This window comes from Oncorhynchus mykiss, chromosome 1 (assembly GCF_013265735.2).
Source record: "Oncorhynchus mykiss isolate Arlee chromosome 1, USDA_OmykA_1.1, whole genome shotgun sequence".
Lineage (NCBI taxonomy): Eukaryota > Metazoa > Chordata > Actinopteri > Salmoniformes > Salmonidae > Oncorhynchus > Oncorhynchus mykiss.
This window is the reverse complement of record NC_048565.1, coordinates 13,093,266-13,121,064: the sequence shown is the minus strand read 5'-3', so window position 1 is coordinate 13,121,064 and position 27,799 is coordinate 13,093,266. Positions and strand designations below refer to the sequence as shown.

At 42.1% G+C, this 27,799-nt stretch overlaps 3 protein-coding genes across 8 annotated transcripts; all 3 read right to left on the bottom strand.

Annotated features, from left to right (window-relative positions):
* Positions 1 to 2,701: 2,701 nt before the first annotated feature.
* LOC110538273 (transmembrane protein 275-like) lies at positions 2,702 to 3,746 on the bottom strand. The gene has a single exon (XM_021625024.2). It carries the CDS (start codon positions 3,583 to 3,585, stop codon positions 2,842 to 2,844), a length of 744 nt encoding a protein of 247 aa, XP_021480699.2. The 5' UTR covers positions 3,586 to 3,746; the 3' UTR covers positions 2,702 to 2,841.
* A 1,846-nt stretch (positions 3,747 to 5,592) lies between these two features.
* Positions 5,593 to 16,561, bottom strand: mknk1 (MAPK interacting serine/threonine kinase 1). Its single transcript, XM_021624280.2, has 14 exons — positions 16,325 to 16,561; positions 15,545 to 15,607; positions 14,866 to 14,980; positions 14,220 to 14,411; positions 13,982 to 14,079; positions 13,086 to 13,165; positions 12,911 to 12,984; positions 12,519 to 12,623; positions 12,383 to 12,438; positions 12,159 to 12,254; positions 11,776 to 11,970; positions 11,320 to 11,484; positions 8,887 to 8,930; positions 5,593 to 8,606 (listed from the first exon to the last, which is right to left on the bottom strand). The coding sequence occupies exons 1-14, from the start codon at positions 16,373 to 16,375 to the stop codon at positions 8,369 to 8,371; spliced, it is 1,572 nt and encodes a 523-aa protein (XP_021479955.2). The 5' UTR covers positions 16,376 to 16,561; the 3' UTR covers positions 5,593 to 8,368.
* LOC110537958 (MOB kinase activator 3C-like) lies at positions 16,477 to 27,391 on the bottom strand. Of its 6 annotated transcripts, none has more exons than XR_002475703.2 (4): positions 26,388 to 27,391; positions 23,366 to 23,950; positions 19,946 to 20,168; positions 16,477 to 17,746 (listed from the first exon to the last, which is right to left on the bottom strand). XR_002475703.2 is itself a non-coding variant. In XM_021624571.2 (4 exons), coding segments are annotated over exons 2-4 (642 nt in total). In that variant the 5' UTR covers positions 23,780 to 23,950; positions 26,388 to 27,391; the 3' UTR covers positions 16,477 to 17,745. The 6 variants fall into 6 exon arrangements, 4 of the variants coding, with proteins under 4 accessions (XP_021480246.1, XP_021480327.1, XP_021480493.1 ...); XR_002475701.2 differs by having other exon boundaries at positions 19,966 to 20,168; XM_021624571.2 differs by having other exon boundaries at positions 23,362 to 23,950.
* Between the last annotated feature and the right edge of the window lie 408 nt (positions 27,392 to 27,799).

The following is a 27,799-nucleotide window of genomic DNA, read 5'->3' as shown; positions in this document are numbered from 1 at the left end:
AGGCAGTGAAGTTAAATTATATTTCCACATTATGAGGTCGAAATAACACTATGAAATTGTGAAAAAGATTTTTGTGTAAGCGCTGTTTGAAAATGCCTGGAATTTCAGGCTGTTCAGGTGGGATGGAACTTTTGGCCCATGTCATGAAGTCACAACGGGATCTGAGTTATTTTCAGTAAATAAACACAGTTATTTATTAGACACATGATGATGATTTATAGTGATGCATGTGGACTTGAACTGTACTTCATATGAGCTGTATCCTCACTAAAGGCGGTTTGGCTGTAAATGAAGCCCGCATCCCTCCCACAGTCCCCAGATCTGAGTAAACCATCTGAGTCATCCAACAAGATTAACAGTGATTATTCTAACATTGATGACTGAGCTCAGCCAGACAGCCAGACAGGGAGACCAATCTACACCAGATCAGAGACTTAGTTCTCCTCTTCTTCATCTTCTCTCAAATTGTTTGCATTTCAAATGTGACCCTCTTTCCTTTATAGTGCACTCCTTTTAACCAAAACCCTATGGGCCCTTGTCAAAAGTAGTGCACTATGTAGGGAATAGGGTGCCATTTGGGATGCAGTCTTTAACTTACAATACGTTGAGACTGACTGACAGAGCTTGCTCTCATAATATCTGAGATAATCTAGTCAACACCTCGTTCACGTATTAATTCATCTCGTCCTCCATCCGGCTCCCTATATGTGGTAGCAATATTGCCTGTGGACGAGGTTACATTTGAAGGACCTGCTGTAACAGTGATTTAAAAACAGGCAAAGTAGCACTTATTGATTTGTTTTGTATTTCAAACATTCATTACATCACCTTTTACGTTCATCACTTTTATGATGGCCTAGTTAATTCCTGCCAATGAGCCTGAAAAGTTCCAGGTTGACAGGAGTGGCTACAGAGAAGTATAAAGTACCAGTTTATAGTTCCAGAGGGATATATAGTACCAGTTTATAGTACCAGAGGGATATATAGTACCAGAGGGATATATAGTACCAGTTTATAATACCAGAGGGGTATATAGTACCAGTTTATAGTACCAAAGAAGTATAAAGTACCCGTTTATAGTACCAGAGGGATATATAGTACCAGTTTGTAGTACCACAGGGATACAGTGGGGCAAAAAGTATTTAGTCAGCCACCAATTGTGCAAGTTCTCCCACTTAAAAAGATGAGATATGCCTGTAATTTTCATCATAGGTACACTTCAACTATGACAGTCAAAATGAGAAAAAAAATCCAGAAAATCACATTGTAGGATTTTTAATGAATTTATTTGCAAATTATGGTGGAAAATAAGTATTTGGTCAATAACAAAAGTTTCTCAATACTTTGTTATATACCCTTTGTTGGCAAGGACAGAAGTCTTCACAAGGTTTTCACACACTGTTGCTGGTATTTTGGCCAATTCCTCCATGCAGATCTCCTCTAGAGAAGTGATGGTTTGGGGCTGTTGCTGGCCAACACGGACTTTCAACTCCGTCCAAAGATTTTCTATGGGGTTGAGATCAGGAGACTGGCTAGGCCACTCCAGGACCTTGAAATGCTTCTTACGAAGCCACTCCTTCGTTGCCCGGGCGGTGTGTTTGGGATCATTGTCATGCTGAAAGAGTCAGCCATGTTTCATCTTCAATGCCCTTGCTGATGGAAGGAGGTTTTCACTCAAAATCTCACGATACATGGCCCCATTCATTCTTTCCTTTACACGGATCAGTCGTCCTGGTCCCTTTGCAGAAAAACAGCCCCAAAGCATGATGTTTCCACCCCCATGCTTCACAGTAGGTATGGTGTTCTTTGGATGCAACTCAGCATTCTTTGTCCTCCAAACAAGACGATTTGAGTTTTTACCAAAAAGTAATATTTTGATTTCATCTGACCACATGACATTCTCCCAATCTTCTTCTGGATCATCCACGTGCTCTCTTGCAAACTTCAGATGGGCCTGGACATGTACTGGCTTAAGCAGGGGGACACGTCTGGCACTGCAGGATTTTAGTCCCTGGCGGCGTAGTGTGTTACTGATGGTAGGCTTTGTTACTTTGGTCCCAGCTCTCTGCAGGTCATTCACTAGGTCCCCCCGTGTGGTTCTGGGATTTTTTCTCACCGTTCTTGTGATCATTTTGACCCCACGGTGTGAGATCTTGCGTGGAGCCCCAGATCGAGGGAGATTATCAGTGGTCTTGTATGTCTTCCATTTCCTAATAATTGCTCCCACAGTTGATATCTTCAAACCAAACTGCTTACCTATTGCAGATTCAGTCTTCCCAGCCTGGTGCAGGTCTACAATTTTGTTTCTGGTGTCCTTTGACAGCTCTTTGGTCTTGGCCATAGTGGAGTTTGGAGTGTGACTGTTTGAGGTTGTGGACAGGTGTCTTTTATACTGATAACAAGTTCAAACAGGTGCCATTAATACAGGTAACGAGTGGAGGACAGAGGAGCCTCTTAAAGAAGAAGTTACAGGTCTGTGAGAGCCAGAAATCTTGCTTGTTTGTAGGTGACCAAATGCTTATTTTCCACCATAATTTGCAAAAAAATTCATTAAAAATCCTACAATGTGATTTTTTGGATTTTTTTTCTCATTTTGTCTGTCATAGTTGAAGTGTACCTATGATGAACATTACAGGCCTCTCTCATCTTTTTAAGTGGGAGAACTTGCACAATTGGTGGCTGACTAAATACTTTTTTGCCCCACTGTATATAGTACCAGTTTATAGTACCAGAGGGATATTTAACCTTTATTTAACTAGGCAAGTCAATATATATTGATACACAGGTCATTGTCACACAGGATATAGTACCAGTTTATGTAATAGCCAGTAGACAGCCATGCTACGTTGGGCAAGGCTTGTATAGTGCCGTCATCTGGATGCTCCCCTTATCTTCAATATCAGCAGTCAATGCCTGGTCCTCAGAGGTCAAAAGCTGGTCCTCAGAGGTCAAGAGCTGGTCCTCAGAGGTCAAGAGCTGGTCCTCAGAGGTCAAGAGCTGTTCATCAGGTCTCACATCTATATCATAGGCCTCTGAGCTGGCGAGATCACAGGACATGGGGGCGGGGCCATCCTCACAGGCCCCTACTGCAGAGGTATCCCCATGGGCGGAGTTACTAGACTTGTGGGAGGAGCTCTGAGAGTTGGTGGGACTGAGCTGCACAGCAGTGGTGTCCTGCAGCGTGTGCTCGCTCGTCTCCATCTCAAATGTGACGCCGGCCCCTATCCGCGTCCGACCCCAGCTCTCGTCCCCCTTGGCCTTGCCGGCATTGTGGGTTGGTGGCCGCCGCCCACACACACAGCACGCCCCAAAAAAGGACAGGGCCACCAGTAGGAGGAGGGGTCCGATGACGATGGGTGGGTTGCTGGTGGGGATGAAGGACTTGAAAGCAAAGGCCCCCACCAGGGTGATGTTGATGCCCGCCAGCATAATGCACAGGCCACAGGCGCAGCACAGAGCCGGGGAGGGGAGAATCTGGGGCCGTTTCCCGAATACCGTTTTGGGCCCCGAGCTCTTATCGGGAAGGACCATCTCTCCAGGCTTTATGTTGTATACTGTCGAATTCAGATATTTTGGGGATTGCATATTACTTAATTATTTTATGGTGTCAGCTAAAATACAATTTAATAGTCTTGATTAATGACAACATAATCCAGCCCAAATGCAGGACAGGTCTGAGTTTTCTCTGCCCTACAAGAGATAGACAGAAGAGTCAGATGATGTGTTCCTGTCATAGACATAGGTTTTCGAACAAAATAAATCATTGTCACACAGGTCTAAAGGCAACTGACATTGAGGGAGAAAAGCTGATGTATTATGCATACATGACGAGTAATAAATGCTACAAAGACTAGATAAATCAACGGTATTATTATCTTCAGCTCTGCAACATATTGATGCCCAGTTTTTTCAGAGAATAAAAAATTTGGAGTTTCTTGTCTTTTGTTCATATATATATATATATATATATTCCTAAGTACACAATGAATAAGTACACTGGGTTCTGATATGTTCGCAGACGATCATTTACATTTTGAAGAGGTATTGGTCTTATATTACATGGTTAAAAGTGTATTAGACTACATAAATATATGTCTTAGACTGACACATAGCCAATAAACTGGAGCATTTTGACAGATTAGATTACCCTGATAAAACAATGAAAAAATATAATTACCATTACAGGAGTTATTTTATTTAAATGGTCGTTTAAAGACCAATTTATATTCTATAATCACTGATTGGCATTGGACTATTCATTCAGAACAGAAAATATTTAATATTCTTTTGGTGATGAAAACAAATACGTCACTGACAGCAATTGCTTTTACTTACATATGATGAGTCCCATAGTTCAGGTAATCTTGTTTGAAATACAACACTATTCCCGTCGTTTGTCTCTCATTTCAATCGAGTCGTGGACTTTCCATGACACTCTCTCACCCAAGCAGGTGGAATACGACAGAGGAAAAGAGAAGAGCGCTCATGAGTTTTGTGCATGGTTAACCACTAGGGGCGCCATTTGAGCGTCGTTCACTGATGAACACACACAAGTACAGCGAGACTAACGGTTGAACAAACCAACACAGACACGTGTATTTATACAAATAAAACATGTAAAAAAGGTATTCGAGATATCTGTAGAAATTGATTATGAAAGCAAATTATATATTTTGCAGGAATTGATAGAGCCCAATATGTATTATGGGGATAGTTATTGTTCATTTGGATTATTAATTAAGCAAATGCTTTGGATATAATCAAACTCTGATAGAAGCACTGTGAAATATTGCTTGCTTAGAAAACCATCCAGACATATAGCCCAGATAAACTGTACCACTCTTTGTTCTGAACTACCCACAATGCAACAAAGCATGATTCTGAACTACCCACCCCATACAGTGGTACAAAGTACTTAAGTAAAAATACTTTAAAGTACTAGTAGGTTTTTGGGATATCTGTACTTTACTATTTCAATTTTTTAGAACTTTTACTTCACTGCATTCCTAAAGAAAATAATGTACTTTTTACTAGACACTCTTAGCCAAAGCTACTCCCTGCGGGAATTGAACCCACAACCCTAGCATTGTAAGCACCATGCTCTACCAACTGAGCTACATGGGCCCATAACAGTGTCTGCTCGTACATCTTCACTGTTACCTTCTTCCTTTAGGCGCTCTAGACCAACCCCCATACTCCTCTCTTCCCTGTTACCTTCTTCCTTTAGGCGCTCTAGACCAACCCCCATACTCCTCTCTTCACTGTTACCTTCTTCCTTTAGGCGCTCTAGACCAACCCCCATACTCCTCTCTTCACTGTTACCTTCTTCCTTTAGGCGCTCTAGACCAACCCCTACACTCATCTCTTCACTGTGTGGTCAGGTGAATCACAATCATCCATGTCCCCGTTTCATTCACATGCTACAATAGGCAACTGGTGAGTGATGGGCCCAAAATAAACCCATTCAATCAGTTCTTCCAGCCATAAACTGAGCAGTCTCTGTTTATGTACTCACACTGAACCTGGAAGAACAGTCAATCTGCCTAACTTGTTACATGTCAGAGTTCTGCCTAGAAGTCAGAGAAAGAAGAATTTCATAAGAAAGAATGGGGTTTTATTGGGAAAACAGCATACCACAGGGGCTATTGATGTGCAACATTGTTAGAACATTTGCCATAAGACCTCATCCACATGGGTTATAAGGTATTTAGCTGCATAGCTTATGCCAATGAATGTATCTTATCCCATCTGATTTGAGTTTAGTGTGTGTCCCAAATGGCACCCTATTCCCTATGTAGTGCCCTACTTTTGACCAGGGCCTGTGGGCTATAGGGTGCCATTTGGGACTAATGAGAGTGAGAGGGCTTTACCATAGCCACTGGGAGATCCCTAATCTGTTGCACCCTCTCTGACGGAGAGTCCGTGCCCGCTTAGGAAGGCCCCTCGGTTGCTATAGCGATTGAGTATCCATGGCAACCGGGGGAGATCCAGGCATTGGGTACAAGCCGTTTTACATGGGGGTGGGGGATGCAATACATGAAGTTAAAGGGTGAGGGGAATAAGTGCTAGACTTCCATCAGTGTCCCCACATTAATAAAATGACAAGCTCTTAGAGGTGAAACAGTCAAACTGGTAGAGGTAAATCAAATAATTTCAGTAACCAAAGAGCATTTCAGTAACCAAAGAGCATTTCAGTAACCAAATAGCATTTCAGTAACTATGTTACGCAGGCTGAAATGGCCGTCTGACCAATTTATGCTTAAAAATCTGAAACCAAATTAATGTGACATGCTAGCAATCACAGTCGTCACAAGTTATTTCTATCAGTCTCTATGGTTTCTTTGGCACACTTATTCAGATCCATTTGCTGACAAACCAACCGACAATACACAAATAAAACTAGTACTAAAAAAAACTGATAGAAAACTAGAATTCCCTTTCCGCCAGAGAAAGGTATATTTATAACAGCATCCCCTCTGGAATATAGAATATATAAAAAATTAAGTTATGGACGTTTAAAAAAACACAACATTAAAAAACAAAAAGACATTTCCAGATTTCTATATCACTTAAACAGATTCTAACAATATTCAGTGAAGTGTGAATAGCCAAAACAGAAATTAATTTGCGTAAAAAGAAAGCTGCAGGTTATTAGTGGTATGACTGAAAATAAGTTAAACACATTTGAAGCAAGCAAAGGCAGAATGGTCCTGTAATCATTTGGAAAAAATGTGCAAAGACATCATACAAATTCTAGCTTGGCCCCAGATCTGATTGTGTCATCATGTCAACTCTTTGTAATGTCATGTTTTGCATTAAGTGACAACATAACACAAACAAACTGGCAACCAGGCTAGTGCAATTCAGGTTTCTGAGGTAATCCTTATAGTTTATCAATACTTCAAATATGCCTAAAAAAATTAAAATACTGATGAAATGCAATCATTTCAAATAATCTCAAAATACATATGACGAGTGAGTTGTTTCAAAGTATAGAAGTGTTCCAGGTAGCTGATGTTTCGATAAGGAGATAAGAAATGGAATTTCAGGGTGATTCAAATAATAAAATGCTTTTCAAATGAATGATGCACTCTCAAATCATTCAGTAACCCACCTTCCACAAGCACAATGTCTTAAACGGTCTAGGCAAAACACTCACACTGAACATAGTGTAGATATCGACCCATCTGTCAATAATAGGGCCCCAGAAGGCTTACTAGGATAAATCAAGGAGAGAGTCCATTCCCTGAATACCAGGCCATAGTCACAGTGTCTGCTTGCCTTGCCATTACTGGGTTGCAGAATTCTCAAAACATTCCAAAAATTCCCAAAATATATTCCAGAAATCCTGCATGAAAAATTAGAGGTTGGATGCTTCATCCCTGCTGGTTCCAAAAATCCTAAAACTGGGATTTCTGGAAAAACCAAGACATTATGGGAAAGTTTTGAAACCCTCCTCACAGCCTATGTATGACCAGCCCTAAAAACAGGGTCATTATTAAGGGACTGAAAAGTAATGCTCTACTTTTGCAGCATTCAGTAACTCTATAAATAACGCTAAAACCTTTTCACAGCTTGACCAACACAACGTAAATTAAAATGTTTTTTCAAATTAAAAGTATTTTTACAATAAGACAGGCTAGCTACATGCACTGTACGTGTATTAAATGCCCCATGCGGACATCATCAAGAACCCATTCCTAACGGAAATAACCGTGCAATTAAGTATAGCTAGCATTAAGCAACCATCACTAGCAGTCTTAATCATAGAAAAAGAATCACTAGAACAGGCTTAGACCCGTTTTAGTGACTTTATTCCTGTCGTCTTAACATGGGATTGCGCTCTGTATAGACTGAGGTTATTATCAAATGCAGGAAACTACCTCAACCCAAACTAATCACTGAAACAAAGCTGGGACTCAGTGTGTGTTAGCTTAGTAGAGGATAAAAGTGCTTCCCTTTGTGGTCCGGTCTCTCTGTTTCTAGGTGATAAGAAGACCACTGGCCATGAGAGCTTGGACAATGAGGCTACCAACCCTGTGAAGCTACACAGGAGTCTCCTGCCAACGGAAGCTATCGTCCATCTCAGATGGTGTGACATGGTAAACACCACCTAGAGAGGAGGAGCAGGGGAGGAAGAGAGACTAGCACCAGGATGGAGGGAACAGAGGAGAAACAAAAGAGGGGAAAGGAAGGCACAAAGAGTCTGGCAGCAGTTCTGAGGCTGACATTGTTAAATCAGAGAATCTGACCCTGTTGGGATCTTAGAAGCACACGACTATATTAGAAGGATAAACCAGGTGCGAGGGAACTCCGAGCCTGCAGTAGCACCAAAACGGGGTCTTCTTGGGGTTAAACCAGGAGCTGGTTAGGTGACGAGAGTGTCGAGGTTGTCGTCATCAGCAGGCAGGAAGTCCTGGGTGGTGCGCTGAGCGTTGGACTGTGCCCGTCTGCGAGCCAGACGGGAGTTGGAGGGGGGCGAAAGCCTCATGGAGGTCACAATGGTGGTGACCACTTCCTCCTGCTCCTCGTCGTGCTGCGACAGCTGGCGGTTGAAGGCGATGGCGTCGGCGGCAAACTGGGTCAGGTCTTTGGTGCTGCTGTTCCTGTAGAGAACGAGCAGGCGATCAGTCAGAGATTGATCAAATTATAGATCACATGTTTAGCTCTAGGAGACATACACTCAATTTGTCAGGAACACTCCTAAATCTAATTGTGTCCGATGTTTTCAGGCCTCAAAATGTCAAGTTGAGTCCATTATGCTACTTTGTAGGTCTGGAAAACAAACTTTGATTTTGCAGTGTAACGTCCCTTCAACAATTGGCTTTATTAGCCATCTGCTGTAATGTACTGCACATTCTGTGAAATGAGCACTGAGTGGATTACCTTTGGAGGAAGTGTGGGGTTGGGAGACCTCTCTCTGGTGCATTCTAGGGGAAAATAAATAACACATTTAAATAAGATATAGCAGGAAAACAGAATTAATTTATTTTAATTGTACCTTTTCCTTCACAGATATACAGTTTGGAGGAAATGTACTGGTGAAAACAAGCCCACTGGTTTCTTGGATGTCTCTTTCACACATTCAGCCTTCAGCCTTAGATCAGTGTAGAATAGACAAGGCAAGAAAGCCACTTCAGAATATTGACATCCACCGGGAACAACATAAAGTACAGACCTGGGTTCATATACTGTTTAGGGTATTTCAATTGATTTCAAAAGTAATTTGGAACTTAAGAAATATATATAAGAATATTTCATTCATTCAGATCTAGGATGTGTTATTTTAGTGTTCCCTTTATTTTTTTGAGCAGTGTGTGTATATATATATATATATATATATATACACACACACATGTCTATATATATACACATACACACACACACACACACACATACACACACATACACACACATACATACACATACATACATATATATATATACATACTGCTCAAAAAAATAAAGGGAACACTAAAATAACACATCCGAGATCTGAATGAATGAAATATTCTTATTAAATACTTTTTTCTTTGCACAGTTGAATGTGCTGACAACAAAATCACACAAAGATTATCAATGGAAATCAAATTTATCAACCCATGGAGGTCTGGATTTGGAGTCACACTCAAAATTAAAGTGGAAAACCACACTACAGGCTGATCCAACTTTGATGTAATGTCCTTAAAACAAGTCAACATGAGGCTCAGTAGTGCGTGTGGCCTCCATGTGCCTGTATGACCTCCCTACAACGCCTGGGCATGCTCCTGATGAGGTGGCGGATGGTCTCCTGAGGGCTCTCCTCCCAGACCTGGACTAAAGCATCCGCCAACTTCTGGACAGTCTGTGATGCAACGGATGTGCTCAATTGGATTCAGGTCTGGGGAACAGGCGGTCCATAGCATCAATGCCTTCCTCTTGCAGGAACTGCTGACACACTCCAGCCATATGAGGTCTAGCATTGTCTTGCATTAGGAGGAACCCAGGGCCAACCGCACCAGCATATGGTCTCACAGTGGTCTGAGGATCTCATCTCGCTACCTAATGGCAGTCAGGCTACCTCTGGCGAGCACATGGAGGGCTGTGCGGCCCCCCAAAGAAATGCCACCCCACACCATGACTGACCCACCGCCAAACCGGTCATGCTGGAGGATGTTGCAGGCAGCGGAACGTTCTCCACGGCATCTCCAGACTGTCACATGTGCTCAGTGTGAACCTGCTTTCATCTGTGAAGAGCACAGGGTGCCAGTGGCGAATTTGCCAATCTTGGTGTTCTCTGGCAAATGCCAAACGTCCTGCAGGGTATTGGGCTGTAAGCACAACTCCCACCTGTGGACGTCGGGCCCTCATACCACCCTCATGGAGTCTGTTTCTGACCGCTTGAGCAGACACATGCACATTTGTGGCCTGCTGGAGGTCATTTTGCAGGGCTCTGCAGTGCTCCTCCTTGCACAAAGGCGGAGGTAGCGGTCCTGCTGCTGGGTTGTTGCCCTCCTACGGCCTCCTCCACGTCTCCTGATGTACTGGCCGGTCTCCTGGTAGCGCCTCCATGCTCTGGACACTACGCTGACAGACACAACAAACCTTCTTGCCACAGCTCGCATTGATGTGCCATCCTGGATGAGCTGCACTACCTGAGCCACTTGTGTGGGTTGTAGACTCCGTCTCATGCTACCACTAGAGTGAAAGCATCGCCAGCATTCAAAAGTGACCAAAACATCAGCCAGGAAGCACAGGAACTGAGAAGTGGTCTGTGGTCACCACCTGCAGAACCACTCCTTTATTGGGGGTGTCTTGCTAATTTCCTATAATTTCCACCTGTTGTCTATTCCATTTGTACAACAGCATGTGAAATTTATTGTCAATCAGTGTTGCTTCCTAAGTGGACAGTTTGATTTCACAGAAGTGTGATTGACTTGGAGTTACATTGTGTTGTTTAAGTGTTCCCTTTATTTTTTTGAGCAGTGTGTGTGTGTGTGTGTGTGTGTGTATATATATATATATATATTTTTTATATACTCAAATACACAGTATTTAAACAAATAATTAAATTCCCATGCATTTCAACCAGGTCTGTTAGGTATTTGAAATGATGTATTTTCAAATACTTACCTCAAAATACTAGGCTATTTACAGGAAAGTACTTTCAAATACTTCCAATAGAAGTAGGTGATTCGAGCCACATTATTAGAAAATACTCAGATACACAGAAAATAAGTATTCAATAACAAATAATAGACATGTATTTGAACCCAGGTGTGGTATGTTATGACCATATACCCACACAGTGTACAGAAGGGTTAGGAAATTGACACTCACCCCCTGCACCCAGGAGTGCTGCAGGACCTGGGCAGCACTGAGGCGGAGGGTGGCATCCCGCACCAGCAGCCTGGAGATGAGGTCCTTGGCCTGGGCAGAGATGTGGGCCCAGTCCTTCTCTGGGAACTCATACTGGCCATCCTGGATGTTGTCAAACAGATTCTTCTGCAGGGGTGGGACACAATATATTAAAAGGGAAAATCATGAATAGTATAATGTTTTGGGCATTCACTTGTGACATGAATCAGAAACTGTTTCTAAATTACTATTAGTTTTTATGAATTATAATGGTTATAACACCAATAAATGCATGGCAGATTTTTAAAATTATTTTTTATAAACGGTCTTGAAGGTCCAGAGTTTGTGTTCCTTCGAGACAGACATCTACAGCACTATTTTTTTTAAAAATCTAAGGTGAACTGGGAGTTTGAAGAAGACTGGTGATGGCTTGTGTACCTGGCAGGTGCGGCAGGTCTCTCCACGGTCCCAGCCACAGTCAGTCCCACAATGACCAGTGAAGGGGGGGCTGCCGCTGAGCAGAATATAGAGGATGACCCCCAGGCTCCAGAGGTCACAACGCTTGTCGTAGAACGATGCCTCGTCTGTGAACACCTCCACCACCTCTGGAGCCATGTACTCTGCCGAGCCACACTGAGCCGGGGAAACCAAACACCGTGAGGACATATGTCAAATCAAATTTGATTTAAAAGTACATTTAAAATCGCAACACTCTTTACAGTAAAAATGTAAAATGTGCACTTAGGGACAATTAAGACATTGCCAGATAGACAGACACACAAATATCAGGGTTAGTGGTAGGTTCAGGTTGTGGTATTTACCGGTGTGGTGAGCTCTGGAGTGGTGATTGGAATACAGGCACTGCTAAGCTTCACTCCACTGCCCAAGTCAAAGTCACAAATTTTCACCGGAGACACCTGCAGAGGGAGAGAAAAATAGCAAGCATTCACTAGCTATAACCACAATAACTGTTTGGTAAACATGACATTTTCTACAGAAAACACATGTTGTTGTTCCGTAGCACATTGGGGGAAACAAAGGTTACCTGGTCAGTAGACTCACACAGGATGTTCTCTGGCTTTAGGTCCCGGTGGGCGATACCTGTAGAACAGAGAATGTTAATGAGGAAACAATCACACTGTAATTCTATTCAGGCACAGCCCCATGTTCAGGGGTCCTACCTTTGTTGTGGAGGAAGTGAAGAGCTTTGGAGATGTCCCTGACCACACGGCTGGCCTCCAGCTCATCAAAGTGCTTACGGTTCTGGATGTGAGTCAGAATGGAGCCTGTATGGGTAAAGAGGAGAGCTTTCAGGAGCAGAGAGAGGAGAGCTTTCAGGAGCAGAGAGCTTTCAGAGAAACACCTAATAGTTTCATGTAATCTGGGTCATGTTCATTAGGCCACAAAGCACCACCATGTTTTGCAACAGAAAACAACATTGTTTTTATTGGACAAGTTCAGTTACAGCAGTATCTCCCCAGTTTACTTTTTTCTTCCATTTTATGCACAATGAACATGACCCATCTTCACCCTCACAAAAGTGGGATAATATGGTAAAAACAGGAAGACATACCTCCGCGCAACTTCTCAAACACCAAGTAGAAGCAGGAGTCATCTTCAAAAAACTGTATTAGTTCCAGAATGTTCCTGAAAATGTTAATAGGAACACATTAGTGGGTGACGTTTTTTTGTTGTAATTATTATTTAACCTTCAGAGCTTTCCCTTTGTAGAGTGAAAGAGCACACACTTGTTGCCCTGGCACTGGTAAAGGGTCTCCACTTCACGGAAGACGCGGCTGCGACTGTGCCCCGCGTTCTTCTCAATGATCTGAGACAAAACCAAATAGACACAGGTATCAGTGAGTGAATAAAGCTTAGTCACAGAACAATGAGCTTGATGTATAAATGTTTCCCAGCAGTGGGAAAATATGGAATCAGATGGATTTTGGCTGACAATCTGCACATTTTCTCATCAATGAAAAATTTGATCTCAATAGTTTTCTGTTCCCAAAACTAAAATCTGTTTGGCCAGAGTGGACTAAGTTTTGTAGACTTTACCCTTTGCCAAAGTTTCTAAAAATTACGTTGTCTAGGAGTCCAAGGGCGAATTGAGCTAATGCACAAGTGCACTTCACAGGTGTTCCCTAACGGAAATATGCAACTACATGCTAGAACGCACCAATAGGATCTCATTAGCTCGTGCTCTGCCTACCTCCTGCTAGTTCTGCCCACTATGATTAACTTGCTCCCATTTGAAATGGCAGGCTGTGGGTGTACCTTGGATTAGTTATAAAAAATCTTTGGCTTAGTGGGTGGTATATGTGCACATCCATAAAACAAAAATATGTCCCAGGTGCTGGATCAGAGAGGACAATGTAGAACAAAAAGCTAATCTGCACACTGGTATAACGCTTAACTGTTTAATAGGACAACGTTTGGACCACAAACCAGGCAAAGAAAACACTGTTTGGGGTTGAAACAGCATCCGTTAGTGACTAATTATACTTCAACTACCCTGGAATGACAATAAAACCTTTGCATGTGATGTATGACATTCATCACAAGTCCCATATGTCCTCTATGCACCCTGGTCAAAAGTAGTGCCCTGAATAGGGAACCGTTTCATACGCAGCCTCAGACTCACCTTCACAGCATATTCATTCCCATTCTGAAGACTGATGCATCCTTGGACCTTTGCATATGCACCCTGACCCAGCATTTCATCTGTCAGTTTGTATAGGTCTGGAGAAAAGAGAAACGCACAAAAGCCTGTCTCTGGTATCTATGGTGTGGGTGCATTTATTAAAAAAACTCTACATTTTGAATGACATGAGTGATTGGATATTTGACAGGCTTGTCTGATTTATGTGCAAAATGATTACCGTTGAAGTTTCCTGTAAAGCTGTCTGTTGCTCTTGACCTCCTTTTCTTCTTCTTTGGTTTGGCTGAGTTTGGAATGCTTACTGGCTGGGTGGCTTCCATTGGTTTGGCTGAGTCTGGAATGCTTACTGGCTGGGTGGCTTCCATTGGTTTGGCTGAGTCTGGGACGCTTACTGGCTGGCTAGCTTCCACCTCTGTATAAACAAGTTGACTGTTAATTCACGTCAACCACAGTTACATTGTAAAATATTGCTTGAATTGCAAAGTGTTTGCAACGTGCATACTGACTAACATCTATTGACTATGTGCCAATCAACAAAAATAAAATGTTTTCTTAAATTGTGAATGACTGTTTAAAACTGTGACACATTGATAGAGCCTTGAATGGATTAACTATGTGCCAGCAAATAAATGATTGCTTAAAGCATAGTGTGTGCAATGTGTATATTGACTAACATGTAGGACTGCTATGTGCCAATGTGATAGCAAAGCAGACAGGGAGAAGCTGGTTGTGGAGCTGGGTCAGTATCCACAAAGCATCGGAGTAGAAGTGCTGATCTAAGATCGGTCCATATAAATCTTATTCGTTATCATCTAAAGAGGCACTGCTACTGATAAGGCCCTGGTCAGAGGCCTGAAGTGCAGTACCTGGAGGGCCCTTTGAGAGGCGCTGTCTCTCCTCTGTGGCAGTGGGGGGCACCACATTCTGCTGTTCCCCACAGCTGTCCCCTACTGGGCCAAGGGCCAGAGAGTTACTCTGTAACTGAAAGAGAGAGAGTGGGGAGAGAAAGTGTGAAAGTGAGAGCAGAGCAAGAGAGATCAGGTGGTGGAGAGGGACAGAAAGAACAAGAAGAAGCACAGTGTGTCACTTTTGTTCTTAAAGTACCAGTGCAGTCCTAAACCAATTTCAAATCTACTGATATGGCATATTCTAGATAAAATAACAATACAGTATAATTAGAACCAAGCTTCTGGTTTAAAACAAGGTTATCTTCCCCTGTGGCAGCCTGCCAATAGGGTACACTGATATGCAAACACAAACAGGAAAGCTTACAAAGACCTTATCTGACCCTGGATATTCCCAAACACACTTTCACATCCAGTGATAGCATAGGCATATTTGTATTACTCATTGAAAATGATGCAACATATCCAGTTTAACCTTAAGATAAGCATAATTACCGGCAGTCTGTTACTACTAGAAGCTACTCTTATCTGAGCAACAGGAAAGGTTAAGGGAAGTAACAAGTGTGAGAAAACCAGAAGCTATGACAAGTTTGTAAAATAGCTAGTTAGCTAGCTATTTCTGACAGCAATATTGATTTACCTGGAGAGAGTGCTGGAAGGCTTGCAACTCTGCCACCGTGCTCTGCCTCACCATATCTGCCAACTGAAAAATAATGAAACATTTCAGATAGCTAGCACGTTTTCGAGTAGCGAGCTAGTACAGTAAAGTCATGTCGGCGGGGGCAGAAACAGGGAGAGAGTATTCAAAGTTACACTAAGGAATTCCATCAGTGATGATGTGATGTGTTTTCACTTGAACACACATTCCAGAACTGGTTGGACCTTTCCTTACACACATACGCCGGGCGGTTTTTTGTAACGTTGGTGTTATTCTGCTAGCTGTAGGTTATATGTCAAACCTATCTGGATAATTGGGTGAGTTATTGAGTCATTCCAGAAAACTCAGATCCAAATATGCTGATGAAAGCAGCCACGACTTGGTCGTGCCTGACTGGAGGCGGCAAAAATACAGCTACTTAGCTAACACGTTATAGTTAGTTCAATCAAACAGTCAGCAAAAGTAGGCTATGCAATCACACACATTAGCTAGCTAACTATAGTAAAGATACTCATAAGGTTATAAACAGGTCGACCTTATTAGCTGTCTAGCAATCCATATATCAGCTCAGTCATAACGATGTTCTGAAAATAATTGTATCAGATGAGTGTGTTATGAAAAGCCAAAACAAATACATTTGCGCTAGCTAGCTACAGTAACGTTACATAGTTAACTATTTTACGTTGGCTAGTTACTATGTCACCTAATCCGTCTTGCTAATGACGTTATGAATTACTGATGATATTAAAAAATATATCTAACCTGGAGTCTGTGTCCAAACAGGCCGAAATCCTCCTCCAGCGCCTCGGTCATCCTCTGGGTTTTGCGGTGGGTCAGGGTGGACAACAGAGTGAAATCCAGCTAGTGACGTAAGGCGGTAAACGCAGAGCTCCCGCCTCTTGCATGTCCTGTAGTTTATTCATTGGACGAAAAGAATAAGCCACTAGGACGTCAGGTATTGCAAAACAACTTCCCCTATTTCATAATAGGGAATTTCTGGTGTATGACAGCACTCTCATTCATAGAAAATATACTAGTAGTAGCAAGGTAGGTTATATTATAGTCTAAGGCGTCGTATTTAAGTTAAATAAAGGTTCAATAAAATAAAATACATTTGTAGTGCAAGTTATATTAATGAGTCATGAGTATTTTAAGATGAATGAATAATTTTCCTCAAAAATGAACACAATTAACTCAACAGGAGAGACCAGGAAGGGTAAATAGGCTCTTAATACTTGGAAATTGAATCAGTTACACATCAGATCAGTCTCACAGAGCAAGGTTTAAACTGGTTTTGTGGAAATTAAAATTAAGTCAGTAATTTCCAGTATGAGTCCATACTTGTCATTCTGCACATCCCTGGACACTTGTTTTTCAAGTTGTCTGGCTGGGACACATTCCACACATATTTGTCATAAAAATGCAAAACACTGGAGACAGGTCTAGTGGTGTTACCATAGAGAATGATAGAGGCCTCTAGTGGCCAAAAGGCCATTTTAGCATGGGCTTCCATTCCATTGAGAGCTTCCACCATTTTAATGTGGTCAACTGGGCTGGACTTCCAACTTCATTGGTTGATCCCTCCTGGTGACCCTGTTGGAGTCATGTCCAATCAGGTCATCAGGAGGGATCACCCAATTGTGAAGAAGAAAATGTACTACTTAAAAATGGAGATAGCCTCAATGCCCATGCTGTCACAGACTCTATAATTGCACAGATACAAAGATGAATCCTCTATCTATCTCTATGGTTGTGACCTTCCATCCATTACAAAATGTCTCAAACACCTCGAAGCCGCAAACATTTCCAAAGTTGATGATGTCAAGAACTATACATGCGTAATAAAACAGAGCTAGAATAGTTATTACTAAACATTACTACAATTACAATAAAGCTCAGAAGACTGGAGTGCTACATCATGTCACAGCACTATAGGAAGCAGAACAGTCCTTTTTCATAAAACATATAGACTATTGGCTGAAAATGTCACTTTATGAACAAACGTTGTAATGCTTGGGATGGATAACACTTTAGTTCTTCAAATCCACTCAAAATCCATTCCTTTAGTTTGGGTGTTTGGTTGTATTGAAGTTGTGGGTCTCTTGAAGGCCACAGGGAATGCTGAAATGATGTAAACTCCATTTTCCAAGTGGTTTAGTTACAGATCTTCTCTGTCATTGCCCTCTGAGGGTAGAGAAGATAGAGTAGAGTTGGGGGATTAACATGATATTGACAAATAATTGCATTATATGCCTACCTTGCTGCAAAAACAAGACATAGGAATGGTTATTACAAAGCTTTCTCCATTGAACAGGGCTACGATTAAAGGGCCATCTGGGAAAACAAAAACAAAGCGGTCACTCGTCCCTGTTTTGGTAAGACATATTCTTCAAGAATAACTGTCTATCATTAAGTCCAAAAATGGATGTACCAATCCCAGATCGCCCTGTTCATTTGAGGTGACAGACAGAACTACATGCCTATGCTGACATGCTATATGATGATGCTAAAATCATTTCCTAACAGATAGGCTAAAGCCATAATCTGAGGAGAACTCATTCGGCTGTTTCCACTCACAAAACAGATGACTTATAGTCAACCAAAAGCAGAAAAGCTAAATGCTCAATCCATCACACTGTCTTATGTTAACAAGGTTGACTTCCCCTCATATTGCATTATTGACATAATGTCTCATTGTTATTTATAAGTAGAATCTGTACTTCATAATGATGATAACAGAAGACTTTCATTGTATACCTCAGAGCTCCTACCTTCAACGGTTCAGATGTAATGAAGCGCTGCACTAAAGAAAACAACTTGAAAGTGACATCATTCTTACGTATGGCTGACTAGACTGCAATTTCACTTATAATGGTTATATACACCAAACCACACTTTTTTTTTTTTTACAAAGACTAACAATTTTCTTTTATGATTCAAATTTGGGAAACAAGTAGTGAGTGCATCACTAATTCCAATGACTGTGGCAAAGGGAACAATTAAAGACAAGCATCTCTTGTATAATTATCATATACCAGACTGTGATTTAGTCATTATGTTCTATGCCCAGAGAGTGATTCTGTATAATCGCCCAGGTTGTGGTTTGAGCAGACACGCTTGTGGTGTAAACTAACAGTGACAATCCACTGCTTCTGTTTTATGACAGTAAAGCTCCTCCTTCATTGAACTACAGCTAAATTAGACCATCTAAGTCTGAAGGACTGTACTTCAGTATGTGAAGGATATTCCCTCATAAATGAATATCCAGATACCCCCTGCACTACACTGCATTCGGAAAGTATTCAGACACCTTCCCTTTTTCCACATTTGTTCATGTTAAAGTCTCATTCTAAAATGGATTCAATCTTTTTTTTCTCATCAACACATAGCCCCATAATGACAAAGTGAAAACAGCTTTTTAGAAATGTTTGCATATGTATATATATATATATAAAAATGAAATACCTTTTTTACATAAGTCTCCTGACCCCTCCTGTCTCAGCCTCCAGTTTTTATGCTGCAGTAGTTTATGTGTCGGGGACTAGGGTCAGTTTGTTATATCTGGAGTACTTCTCCTGTCTTATCCGGTGTCCTGTGTGAATTTAAGTATGCTCTCTCTAATTCTTTCTCTCTCTCTCGGAGGACTTGAGCCCTAGGACCATGCCTCAGGACTGACTACCTGGCATGATGACTCCTTGCTGTCCCCAGTCCACCTGGCCGTGCTGCTGCTCCAGTTTCAACTGTTCTGCCTGCAGCTATGGAATCCTGACCTGTGCTACCTGTCCCAGACCTGCTGTTTTCAACTCTCTAGAGACAGCAGGAGTGGTAGAGATACTTTTAATGATTGGCTATGAAAAGCCAACTGACATTTACTCCTGAGGTGTTGACTTGCTGCACCCTCGACAACTACTGTGATTATTATTATTTGACCATGCTGGTCATTTATGAACATTTGAACATCTTGGCCATGTTCTGTTATAATCTCCACCCGGTACAGCCAAAAGAGGACTGGCCACCCCTCATAGCCTGGTTCCTCTCTAGGTTTCTTCCTAGGTTTTGGCCTTTCTAGGGAGTTTTCCTTGCCACCGTGCTTCTACACCTGCATTGCTTGCTGTTTGGGGCTTTAGGCTGGGTTTCTGTACAGCACTTTGAGATATCAGCTGATGTACGAAGGGCTATATAAATTTATTTGATTTGATAAGTATTCAGTGTAACAGAGTTAATATCGTGCCGTAAGCTCACCCCTAAGGTTGCATAATTCAGGTAACTTTCACCAAATTTGATGGTTTTCCAGAAATCATGGATGGAGGAATGTTCCAACCAGGATTTGAGAAATAAACTGGGAATTTGGGGAAAGTTACGGAAATGTGCAACCCTACTCACCACCACACCTCCTCTCTCACCAGGGGCTCCAGTTCTGAGTGCTCGATGAGGCTGAACTCAGAGATGAAGTAGTAGTAGTGTTTGTAACAGGTATTGATGTGAGCCTCGGCGCCCATGCTACAGATGCTGTCAAAGTGGTGGATGTAGACATGCACAAAGACCCGGAAAAGACGGCTCAGAATCTTCTTACACACCTGCTGGAAGTTCTTAGGGAAAGGAACACCTACAACAAGAAGGATAGAACAGTCAATGAGGAGGAACACTGTACAGTTAGTTACCTTATAATTAAGCATTGCGTCTTTGCAACCACATTAAATGCCTTTTAGAGACCATCCCTGGATGCATTAATGAAAATCAGTTTGTAATTTTCAGAATATCCTTATATTCCATAATATTCCATAATTATGTTCCATTATGTCCCAAACTGGGACGCGCAATGCCGTCAGGGGTACGTCAAACAAAAACGGTATTCACATTATTGTTTTTAAACAATAGTAATTCTTCACATTTTCAAATCCTGTATGGAGGAATCTTCCAACCAGGATTTGAGGAAAAAAAACTGGGAATTTGGGGAATGTTACGGAAATGTGCAACCCTTTGGGGCTATACATTTGGGTGAGTTTTTTCCCCTCGCCTGAGTAGCCTCATTTCATCTAGTGTTCAGCAAAAATAACTACACAATATCAAATACAGGTAGCCTAGTCAAATAATTAACATCCAATCACATAACCCATCAGTCTCTTGAGGGAATTCCACTAACATTCCGTATGTAGCCAAATGTAGCTGCTGCTCATTCAGTTTGCTCAAAAATGGATTAATGGATTAAAAAAAGTAAGGCCCATAGAGACACATACAGTACCAGCTCTACTGGTAGTACTGCTACTACCAGCAGTACTACACCTGCACCTGTCAACGACACAAGTTATTCTGTTTTTATGAGCACATCCAATGCTAGCATCAGTAACTACATTTGGTGTTAGCCCAGCTAGTATGGACACTGACAGTTGTGAATCTGATGTAGCCGAAGAGCTACTACCCCCTTACCCGGGAAAGCCCCGAACAAGAAACAGGGACGTTGGACCATCGAAGAGGTGCAAATATGATGAGAACTACATTGATTTGGGGTTCACATATATTGGGAGTAGTGCCTTTCCTCAGCCACAGTGGATTATATGCACAAAAGTACTATCTCACAACTTGATGAAACCATTCTTCCGCAGACATTTAGAAGCAAAACATGCCCATTTGAAAAAGAAGCCACAGGAGTTTTTTGAGCGAGAATTAAGATGACTTTCGAGTAGTAAGACATGTATAAAAACAACAGATGCCATTAATAAGAAGGGTCTAGAAGCGTCTTATATGGTGAGCTACTGAGTGGCTAGGACAGGCAAGCCTCATTCTATTGTGGAGGACTTATTTCTTCCTGTTGCCGCAGATATGGCTGGGGCAATGCTGGGGGAAAAGGACAAAAAAAACTATACAGACAATGTCTTCATCAAATAACACTGTTTCCCGATGCATCAATGACATGGCAGGAGATGATTTGAAACAATTACTGCTTCGCATACAAACTAGTGGATTATATGCGTTACAGCTGGATGAGTCAACAGACGTGGCGGGCCTGGCACAGATCCTGGTATAGGTCTGTTACGTTTATGGGCGGTCAATTAAGGAAGACATCCTCTTCTGCAAACCACTGGAAACCAGGACAACAGGAGAGGATATTTTTAAAGTACTGGACAACTTTGTGACATCAAATGGACTTTGGTGATCAAGATGTGTTGGTATCTGTACTGATGGTGCAAAAGCCATGAGAGGGAGACATAGTGGCGTGGTAACGCGCGTGCAAGCAGTTGCTCCCGATGCCACTTGGGTAAACTGCAGCATCCACCGAGAGGCTCTTGCTGGCAGGGGAATGCCTGACAGCTTGAAAGCCGTTTTGGATACAACAGTGAAAATGGTTAACTTTGTTAAAGCAAGGCCCCTGAACTCTCGTGTATTTTCTGCACTATGCAATGATATGGGCTGCGACTATGTAACGCTTTTACAACAGAGAAAAGTTATCAAGGGGCAAAGTATTGGCACATTTTTTTTTTTTTAATTGAGAGACGAGCTTAAAGTTCTTCACTGACCATCATTTTCACTCGTGTGAAAAACTTGTCATCATGCAAGCGGTCAGACGTCTGGCCTGTCTGAGTGATGTTTTTCTCGCCTGAATGATCTGAATCTTTACAGGGACTCTCCACAACTATATTCAATGTGTGGGACAAAATTGAGGATATGATTGAGAAGTTGGAGCTCTTCTCTGTCTGCATTAACAAGGACAACACACAGCTCTTTTCATCATTGTATGATTTTTTTGTGTGCAAATGAACTCGAGGTTAAGGACAATGTCAAATGTGATATAGCAATGCACCTGAGTGCACCTGAGTGAGTTGGGTGCGCAATTACACAGGTACTTTCCCGAAATGGATAACACAAACAACTGGATTTGTTATCCCTTTCATGCCCTACTTCCAGTCCACTTAACAATATCTGAACAAGAGAGCCTCATCGAAATAGCAACAAGCGGTTCTGTGAAAATTGAGGCTCAGAGTAGCCTGTCTTGATTTAATGATTTAAGACTGAGACTCTCCCCAATACAACCCAACACTGCAGAGTTATGTGCATCCTTTCAAGCACACCTTTCTCATTAACCTGTGGTGTGTTATTCACAATTTCCGATGAACAATAAGATTTTATATGTAAGATGGTTAAATAAAGAACAAAATGATTGATTATTATAATATTATTATTTGTGCCCTGGTTCTATAAGAGTCACTTCCCACGAGCTGGGTTGTGACAAAAACTCACACTCACTCTTATGTTCAATAAATGTATCGTATCATATAGTGTGTGTGTGGCAGGCTGACTCTGGTGCTAGAGGGGGTACGCAGCAGGAGGTTGAATGTTTGAAGGGGAACCACTGCATTAGATAATCTCCCTCCCTAAACAGAGGTTGATGACAACCCTTTAACAATGAACAATAGGCTCAGAGTACCTCATTCCATTTCTTCTAAATGCCACCCTCATTGTATAATTAACCTATCCTTGAACCTTTCTAGATACATTAAAGGTATTGTCAGAGAAGGTGGGGTATGATGCAACATCAGAGAAGCATTCACTATCATCCACTTAGATCAACATCAAAGCGCTTTCGTTTTAATTACTGCTGTAAAATGTTCTGTACATTGACTTTCTATAGGACCATTGCAGCCAAGAATGTATCCTGAACATCAATATACCTTTGCACCCTGAAGCACCCTTATATAGCTAGTAGCTTCCATGGTCACACACCCCATAGATTCAACTCTAACTTCAAAGACAGTCCCCCTACAGAGGAGTCCCTCTGGGTTTAGTATGAGGTCCTCACACACCTACTCTTGTGGGGAAGATGTCCTCATTGTTGATGTTGGTCTCAATCCAGTCCATCAGTAGGTTCATGTATTTCAAGGCAGGTAGCTTGGTGGGCTTCTTGTAGTCGTCTCCGTCCTGCCACCTGTACTCGTAGCGCAGGCCCCCGGACATGATGGGGCAGGTGCGCTCGGTGCAGAACTCGCTGACCGTGCCGTAGATCAGGTTGATGCGGTTGAAGAAGTCCACCACATGCACAGCGATCCAGTCATTGATGTTCTCTCCTTCGGGAAGCTGGACCACTTTCCTCAGGTCCAGGCCGGACTTCAGAGAGGCCTGGGCCTTCTTGTATAGTTCAAAGCGCTGGGTCCCAGGCTCGAAGCTCTTCCGAGGCCTGAACGTTTTGTCTTTGCTGAAGACTTGTCCGAGACAGAGCGCCATTGTCTTAATGGTGGACTAATGGACAGTGTGTGTGTTGGGTGCGGGGGGTTCCTGAGAGGTAATTGGACAGGTTTCACGAACATAAGTTTGTTCAGGTTAAGGTGTTCTCTGAGGAGTTCTGAGGGCAGTGACCTCTACATTGGGGGCGGTTGGGAATGCAGGGACATTTCTCTGAAAAATAGAGAAAACAACGAGAAAGGTCATGAGAAGTTAGAATGGCTTCTACCCCCATGATATCATACCTGCAAACAAAGTACCACAATACTATCATGCCTGCAAATTAGGCAACATGATAGAAATCAGCAAACTAAATCAGCAAAGTATAAACAGTATTGTCAGCTTGTTTACAAAGGAAATAGCTTGAAGGACTTGATAAGCAAAGCTGTGATTGTTGTGATTGTGAAACTGCTCTGAATATAAAATATGACCCCAAATATGAGGACAAACCAACAGTGGAGTGAGTGTACAAGAATCCATTTGTGGCATTCATTTCTGGTGGCTGCTATGCAAAATGAGTTGTAGGTTACAATACTGACAACCATCTGGCCCTTGAAATAGGTCCTTGTATGTATGCATGTATTTGAAGTCGGAAGTTTACATACACTTACGTTGGAGTCATCAAAACTTGTTTTTCAACCACTCCACAAATTTCTTGTTAACAAACTATAGTTTTGACAAGTCGATTAGGACATCTACTTTGTGCATGACACAAGTCATTTTTTCAACAATTGTTTACAGACAGATTATTTCACTTATAATTCACTGTATCACAATTCCAGTGGGTCATTAGTGTACATACACTGAAACACAGCAACTCTGCCTTTCTGAATTATAGAAGGAGTTCAGTGCAGGACAGTGGTAGCCCACTGAGTATCTAGCTACTTGGCTCCATGGTTTAGAAGGTTTCCTTTTCTTTACTGAGTTAGTTTCCATGACAGAGTTTCATGTGGAGAGCTCTGAGAAGTCGAGCCATATTTACAGCTCTCAAGAAGTCACACAGATATTGTTTCAAAAGGCATTCTGAATATAATACAAACAGTGTGATGTTCTAGAATAGTTTTGAATCTGCCGTTGCTCCTTTCAACCGTTCTAAATGACAATGTCTGGTGGTGATGTGACTGTATCCGCATTTATGTCCCACGTCCCGTTTCACACAGCAACTCTCAACACTTCCTGGGTTTGTTATGGTGCAGCTTGTGTGGTTAAACTGAGCACCAGTTTATGTTCTTACAGTATATACACAGAGTGTACAAAACATTAGGAACATACAAGTAGACTGCCCAGGTGAATGGCATGCCTTATTGATGTCACTTGTTAAATCCACTTCAATCAGTGTAGATGAAGGGGAGGAGACAGGTTAAAGAAGGATTTTTAAGCCTTGAGAAAATTGAAACATGGATTGTGTATGTGCGCCATTCAGAGGGTGAATGGGAAAGACAAAATATTTAAGTGCCTTTGAACAGGGTATGGTAATAGGTGCCAGGTGCACCGGTTTCAGTGTGTCAAGAACTGTAACGCTGCTGGGTTTTTCCACACTCAACAGTTTCCCATGTGTATCAAGAATAATCCACCATCCAAAGGACATCCAGCCAACTTGACACAAATGTGGGAACTGGGAAGCATTTGCGTCAACATGGACCAGCATCCCTGTCGATCACTTTTGACACCTTGTAGTTCATGCCCCGACTAATTGAGGGTGTTCTGAGGGCAAAGGGGGATGCAGCTCAATATTATGATGGCGTTCCTAATGTTTTGTACACTCAGTGTAAGACAATCATATTTGTGTGCTCTGAGCCTGAACTGTACAGAGTAATCCAGAATGAGACAAAGTAGAAATGTTGAATTCCACCTGGTTGAGTGTAATTTTACTGTAGTTTTGCTCTCAGACTGTAGCAGAAACTTCATCTCTCACTACTCAGAACAGTAGGCCTAAAGTATGACTGTCATTCTTCTTCTGGACAGCTTACTCCACATCTGTATGGTGTTTGTTACACAGTATGTGTGGTGTGAACAGGATCATCCTCTTTCTCAGTACTTCATTTATATTATCTCTAGTGGATCAGGCATTGGGTATTCACTTGGAGAATGACCATATGACAGAAGGAGCTGGTCCACAACTGGATAGGTAACTGATTTGATGATGTCCACTACACTCCCTTAGTTTTGGTATCTAAGTCTAAATCCATAGCAGTTCCACAAATGTGAATACCAGTCATGGGCAGTAAATCTCAAAGTCATTTAATAACAGTGACAGAAAATAAATATCTATATAGGCCAAGGGATAGGGGATATGTGTCCTTTCTTTTTGATTATGACCTCACTGCTTCTCAGTGTCTTCATGCCTCTCCAGTTACAGACTGGTGCATGTCTGATCATGTATGTGGGACGGTGGACCAGGTCCGCTATGCACCCTGATTACTTTACTGATTTTCCATGGAATTTCCTTCTGACACTGGAGAATAACAATAGATCTTTCAAGGTCCTTCAAAAATACAGTATGTGGGAGAGAGAAAACAGTAGCTAATGCACAGGAACAAATTCAGTAAATCTAGTCATATGGAACAAAGAGAAAGAGCGTGAGATAAAAAGGGAAGTTTCCCCACAGTACCTGGCCGGGGTCCGTGTGGATGGCTTGGAATGATGTGGGGAGTCTTTGGAAGGCCAAGGAGAGTTCCGTGGTCAGCCCCCTTTACTTTAATTCCCCCTGGACAACGATCCAGGCAGATCTGTCCCTCTCCGGATCCTATGGAGACTCTCTCCTTCCCAGCCACCAACAGACCTTGAGGCTCCAACTTCACTCAGCAGCCAGTTACACAGCAGCGCAGACAAAAAAAAGCTGAAAAAAGTTGTTTGGCTTCTCTTCCTGTGAGTGATGTCACATCCTGACTTTGTCTGCTAGGCCCCTGCTGTATCTGTGTGTGTGTGTGTGTGTGTGTATGTGTGAATGGAAGACCTACAAATCAACAGAGGAGGTTCCTGTACTATAGGGGTGGGAAGAAGCCACCCTGGCCCTCTCTTCCACTCCTCTCAAACCGCTCAGCTCAGCTCAGATTCATCCCAATAAACCTCAACCTGCTATAATTTCTATTCCATTGTCAAGATGTAACCAAATCCATCAATTTTGACTTGCAGAAATGTATTGTCTGGTGCAACATACACAATCAAGCGTCACAAATCTACAAAAAAAAAATAGACTCGAGCCACTGAGACCTGGACCGTTCTCCACATGCTCCTGTAACAAGTGTTAATATTGCCTTGTGTATTTCACCTAAATCCTTTCACATCCATGGATTGTGAGTGTATCGATTGCTCTGTAGTATATTGCTCTGGCCTGCAGTACCTTCAAGTCAGACGCAGGAGTTCCCTCTCAGTATGTTTTGGTTCTACTGAGGAGAGGTATGTGTAAATGTATATGTTATAAATGTTTAGAAGTAGTAAATCGTCATATAATTGTGATATAATGTATTCCAATAGTGTTGTGTTGCTAGCCAACCGTTTCTGATGAAATATTCTGCTGAAAGAGTTTACGAAGTGGTGTAATTTTAGGCTAGCTAGTTAACTTACATGCTAGCAGGCTGTCTGTAATGTAACTTCCCTCGTGCAGGTACTTGCTTGCATTTCTTTTCCTCACGTTAGGTGTGCAGTATTGAGAAGCTCACCAACCAGTGCATTGCATGTATTCCATCCAATCCAGATAAATAAAAGACAACTACTGTCCAGACTAGACCTGTTCGTTACAAATACAGCAGACTACAACGCAGAAAAAGTAGCCAAACCGGCTACACTCCCATCCAGCAGGCGGGACCGGTGCATCAAGGCTCAGACCAACAGACTCCTAAACAGCTTCTATCCCCTGGCCATAAGACTGTTAATTGGCTAACAACTACAGCTCTCCCACAGACTATCCATACGGACTATATGCCCATCCACAGGTCTCTACGGGGTATGGTAGTAGGTGCCAGGCGCACGGTTTGTGTCAAGAACTGTCACACACATTTCCGTGTGTATGAAGAATGTTCC

Excerpts from the sequence above, each read along its gene's own strand:
- LOC110538273 (XM_021625024.2), bottom strand. The coding sequence starts at position 3,585 with ATGCAATCCCCAAAATATCTGAATTCGACAGTATACAACATAAAGCCT.
- mknk1 (XM_021624280.2), bottom strand. The coding sequence starts at position 16,375 with ATGACCGAGGCGCTGGAGGAGGATTTCGGCCTGTTTGGACACAGACTC. Across the intron at positions 15,608-16,324 it reads TGTTTGGACACAGACTCCAG|TTGGCAGATATGGTGAGGCA; the intron begins GTTAGATATATT and ends ATTATTTTTCAG. Across the intron at positions 8,607-8,886 it reads ACCCCACACTTCCTCCAAAG|GAACAGCAGCACCAAAGACC; the intron begins GTAATCCACTCA and ends CGTTCTCTACAG.
- LOC110537958 (XM_021624483.2), bottom strand. The coding sequence starts at position 23,779 with ATGGCGCTCTGTCTCGGACAAGTCTTCAGCAAAGACAAAACGTTCAGG. Across the intron at positions 20,169-23,361 it reads CATCTTCCCCACAAGAGTAG|GTGTTCCTTTCCCTAAGAAC; the intron begins GTGTGTGAGGAC and ends TTCTTGTTGTAG. Across the intron at positions 17,747-19,965 it reads ACTCAGAACTGGAGCCCCTG|AGGGCAATGACAGAGAAGAT; the intron begins GTGAGAGAGGAG and ends CTCTACCCTCAG.